The sequence below is a fragment of the Chanos chanos genome, chromosome 13, assembly GCF_902362185.1.
Source record: "Chanos chanos chromosome 13, fChaCha1.1, whole genome shotgun sequence".
NCBI lineage: Eukaryota > Metazoa > Chordata > Actinopteri > Gonorynchiformes > Chanidae > Chanos > Chanos chanos.
In genome coordinates, this window is record NC_044507.1 from 2,622,501 (window position 1) to 2,627,500 (window position 5,000).

The 5,000-nt window shown below is 43.6% G+C and overlaps 1 protein-coding gene across 1 annotated transcript in view; it reads left to right on the forward strand.

Moving 5' to 3' along the window:
• The window catches only part of sema3ab (sema domain, immunoglobulin domain (Ig), short basic domain, secreted, (semaphorin) 3Ab), a 27,940-nt gene that overhangs the window by 10,763 nt on the left and 12,177 nt on the right, over positions 1–5,000 (forward strand). Inside the window, exons 3-5 of the mRNA XM_030789956.1 lie at positions 355–417; positions 3,376–3,495; positions 4,293–4,386. Coding sequence (XP_030645816.1) covers positions 355–417; positions 3,376–3,495; positions 4,293–4,386 — 277 coding nt within the window. The remainder of the gene's footprint in view (positions 1–354; positions 418–3,375; positions 3,496–4,292; positions 4,387–5,000) is intronic.

Here is a 5,000-nt window from a genome sequence, read left to right on the forward strand (position 1 = left end):
AAAAAAAAGAAAATGAATAAGAAAAAAAAAGCAAAAAAAAAAAAAGCCGTTTTCTGTGCTCAGATGATTTTGTTTCACACATGAGCACTGGGTTGTTTTCCGAACGAGTGTATTCCACTGCAGAAACATCGGGAAGCCTCCAGACGAACATTAAATACGGATATGAGATAGAGAAACTGATAGACAAAGTTTAGGTTTCGATTTGATTTCACATGATTCATTGCAGATGTTTTCTCTGATGGTTTCCAAGATTCAGCGATATGTATAAAAGATAATGTTTTAAATCCAGCTCTTTCCCTCTCTCTCTCTCTCTCTCTCTCTCTCTCTCTCACTCTCTTCCTCTCTCTGCTGCAGATATCTTGGCCTCCCTCCTCGTCACGATGGGATGAGTGTAGATGGGCTGGAAAAGACATCCAGGTCAGTGTGTGTGTGTGTGTGTGTGAGCGTGTGTGTGTGTGTGTGTGTGTGTGTGTGTGTATGTGTGTGTGTGTGTGTGTGTGTGTGTGTGTGTGAGCGTGTGTGTGTGTGTGTGTGTGTGTGTGTGTGTGTGTGTGTGTGTGTGTGTGTGTGTGCGCGTGTGTGTATGTATGTGTGTGTATGTGTGTGCGTGTGTGTGAGTGTGTGTGTGTGTGTGTGTGTGCGCGTGTGTGTATGTATGTGTGTGTGTGTGTGTGTGTGAGCGTGTGTGTGTGTGTGTGTGTGTGTGTGTGTGTGTGTGTGTGTGTATGCGCGTGTGTGTATTTATGAGTTACCTCGGCAGTGAACCAGACACAGTAAGAGAGAAATCTAATGTAAGTTGCCGTATTACCTCTGTAAGGTCATTCTGTGGCTCCGGTTTCCTTGTTCCCTTTAAGGAAAGACAAACAGCAGGACCTTGGCCCTCAAGGACTGAGTATTGATATCTCTGATATAGTGTCTTCACCTGTAACTCATCAGAATCCCTAACACAGTCATCTCTGATATAGAGTGTCTTTACCTGTAACTCATCTGAATCCCTAACACAGTCATCTCTGATACAGGGTGTCTTTACCTGTAACTCATCAAAATCCCTAACACTGTCATCTCTGATATAGAGTGTCTTTACCTGTAACTCATCTGAATCCCTAACACTGTCATCTCTGATATAGAGTGTCTTTACCTGTAACTCATCTGAATCCCTAACACAGTCATCTCTGATACAGGGTGTCTTTACCTGTAACTCATCAAAATCCCTAACACTGTCATCTCTGATATAGAGTGTCTTTACCTGTAAATCATCAGAATCCCTAACACAGTCATCTCTGATATAGAGTGTCTTTACCTGTAACTCATCAGAATTCCTCACCCAATCAGACATCATTTGTTTTTATCATGGCCCACTGACAGCTGTCTGAGATGTGGGCGTGTCCATCTTAAACATTTAGGAGAATGTGTGATCATGATGTCATAACAAGCTATAGCACGTGGTACTGGCAGTAAATTACATTCTGGTACGTCTACTCGATTTATTATCAGACATTACAAAACTGTTGTCCATTTACATCACTGTTTGCTAAGCTGAATGGGAGAGGAACAGTGTCCTGTTTTTCTCTGAACACGGTTAACATTAAGTGAAACGTCTACCAGGTCAGCATTGTGTTTCAGTACAGACCTACCCCTGACTTCCTCGTGTTTTTAATAGAGTGTCATGATTATGGTCTTTCCTCCTCTCTCATGCCGTTGTCTTGCTGACGGAGTACACAGTATGACGAGAGTTAGCCGTCTCATTTTGACATGCTAGCGGCACGTCTCTTTTCACTCCTGTGGATCCGTCACTCAAGAGTTGAATTCAACACCTCTGTCTGACAGAGCAAATGAATTCAACAGCAGCGTCTGCGTGTGTGTGTGTGTGTGAGAGTGTGTTTGTGCGATTAATGGTGTATAAACCGTTTCCAGGCGTCGCTGCCGATGTCTCCGCTCATAAATTCCATCTCGGATTTTGCCCGGAGCGTTTGAGTGAAATACAGAGTCGTAGCGGCGCTGACTCGCGCTGCCTCGTTCCATTCCCCGCAGAAACGCCAAGCCTGGCTGCTCTTCAATACGGCGTATTTGAATGGCAATAAAACGCATTGTGTGTGTGTTTTTACGTAAACATGCTGAGAATGAATGGCATAGCGATCCTTCAAAGCTGGCTTTTGTGTGAGGAGTGGTTTGCGGAGAAAAGGGAGATTGACTGAGGCATGTTTGAAAGGTTGACTCTGGCTTGTTACCGCCGAAATGGGACAACACTCAGTTTCAGGCCATTGACAGCACATAATGACAGAGAGGAATTTCCTTATGAACTACACAACAGACCAGTGCACATTCAATATGTCCCTGTCTCTAAAGCACTTACACACCAAAGAATCACTCAGTGGAAAGAGTGCAGTGTGTGTGTATGTGTGTGGTGTGTGTGTGTGTGTGTATGTTTGTGTGTATGTGTGTGGTGTGTGTGTATGTGTGTGTGTGTGTGTATGTGTGAGTGTGTGTGTGTGTGTGTGTGTGTGTGTGTGTGTGTTTGTATGTATATGTATATTGTTACGACCCCCGTCTAGGGTGGGGTGAACATAAAAGCGTGGGAGAAACCTCCTTCTCCTGCCACCCGAGTGACCCCCAAACACCAACACCCACACCGATACAAAGAACAATACTGTGGATAGATAGATAGATGGATAGATAGAGATATAGACATACATATACATATACATATGCATATACATAATCTGTTTTGTTGAAGTTTTTTCAACATCGGATGACTCATTGATATCTGCTCAAGGTCAGGCTCCAACACGTGCCAACAAATCACACACACACACACACACACACACACACATTGCAAATGGGTCTGTTTTCCTGCTGGGAGTATATAACATCCAACAATCCTGTTGTGGGCATCTAGGATTTGTGTGTGTGTGTGTGTGTGTGTGTGTGTGTGTGTGTGTGTGTGTGTGTGTTGACAGTGGCAGTCCATGGTACACAGAATGTCAGATTATATTCGGCTCAACACACAACCTACATAAACAAACATTAGAATTAGAGCACATACAGTAAACAGAGGATTATGGCTGTGTGTGAGATTATATTCCCATAATCTGACCCATAGTGAACCTGAATTACAACCTCTTTGATCTGCTCTCTGCCCTGAGTGTGTGCTGAGATACAGTTCAGTAGGGTTCCAGTTCTATTTAATGGAGCGGTCCTATTTTTATTTCATTTCATTTCATTTCATTTGGTTTCATTTAGTTTAATTTAATAGAATATGATTTAATAGCTCCATTTACTAGGTTACAGTTCTCTTTCTTTTTCTTTTTCACTTCATACAGTAAATTTCAAATCTCTCTCTCTCTCTCTCTCTCTCTCTCTCTCTCTCTCTTTCAGAAGGAATGTTCTAACTTTATTAAAGTTCTCCAGCCGTTTAATCAAACGCACCTGTATGCGTGTGGAACAGGGGCCTTCCATCCTGTGTGTGCCCACCTGGAGGTGGGCAGAAAGCCTGAGGTAAAAATATACAATCTTATCCCATCTGTCTTCATTTCTTCAGAGAGAGCAAGAGAGGGAGAGCGTGTGTGTGTTTGAGAACATGTTTAACAGAGATATTTTTGGGACGTGAATGTTCGATGCAAATATTTGAGATCTGGAAGACACAGGCAACTTTCATCGGTCGTGTTAAATTGAATGGAGCGAATTTCCCCTCCCAGGTCAAGCATAAACGCATTCCCTGGCTCTCTCGTTGTCTGATTACCCTCTCAGAAATGGTCCTGTCCGTCAAATGAGGTGGAAAATTGAAAAATGTTTCATCGGGCAGAGGGCTGTTGATCTGTGGCTCTGAAGGAGAGTCACTGTTAGCGTCTTCACACTCTGACCTCAAGAATATAGATTACAGCACAACCGATAATTCAGCATGTATTAAACAATACACAGACAAACAGACACACACACACACACACACACACACACACACACGTGCATTTATCCTGAAATTCGGACTGTTCAGCAGTTAAATGACTTCTGTGCTGAATAATCCGAGCAAAAGGGATTATTTGAAAATGAAAATGTCGTTATGCCTCTGAGTTACATTATTTTTTTTTGCCACAATGTCCTCTCTGTTTCCACTGATTGTGCTCAGTAACTCTCCCTCTCTCTCCCTCTCTCTCCCTCTCTCTTTCTCTCTCTCCCTCTCTCTCCCTCTCTCTCTCTCTCTCTCTCTCTCTCCCTCTCTCTCCCTCTCCCTCTCTCTCCCTCTCTCTCTCTCTCTCTCTCTCTCTCTCTGTGCATGTGTGTGTGCATGTATACAGGACAACATCTTTCACTTGGAGACGTCACACATCGAGAATGGCCGTGGGAAGAGTCCATATGACCCCAAACTACAGACAGCCTCTCGGCTGATTGGTGAGTTATATGTTGAAGCCTCTCGGCTGATTGGTGAGTTATATGTAGAAGCCTATCGGGCTGATTGGTGAGTGTGTGTGGAAGCCTCTCGGCTGATTGGTGAGTTTATGTGGAAGGCAGAGAGAAAGAGGAGAAGACAGTGCAGCTTCAATTACATCACTTTAAACTATTGAGGTCAATAGAAACTGATTATTGAAAGATGTTCGTTTAGAGGGGGGAGTGGGGGGGGGGGGGTAGGGAAAAGGGCAAAATGTGATTGTCCATGCGTTTCTTGTTTCTTTCTCTCGCTACACTGACTCGCTTTGTTTGACCATGAAGAACATAATTAAACTATAACCACAGGGAGCACCAACAACAGATTAAGTTAGCTAGACCAATTCTCTCTCTCTCTCTCTCTCTCTCTCTCCCCCCCTCCCTCTCTCTCTCTGTCTGATGTTCAGTTTTGCTCTGTGGAAATCTAAGCCCTGGGATTAACAGCATAGGTGTAAAAGAGCGTGTGTGTGTAAAGGTGACAGGGCCAGCGTGTTCCTCTCTGTGAACACTTATAACACATACGATCCTACTGTCCACTGAACTGATAAATCTCCATCTTCAACTCCTCTTACATGTCCAAA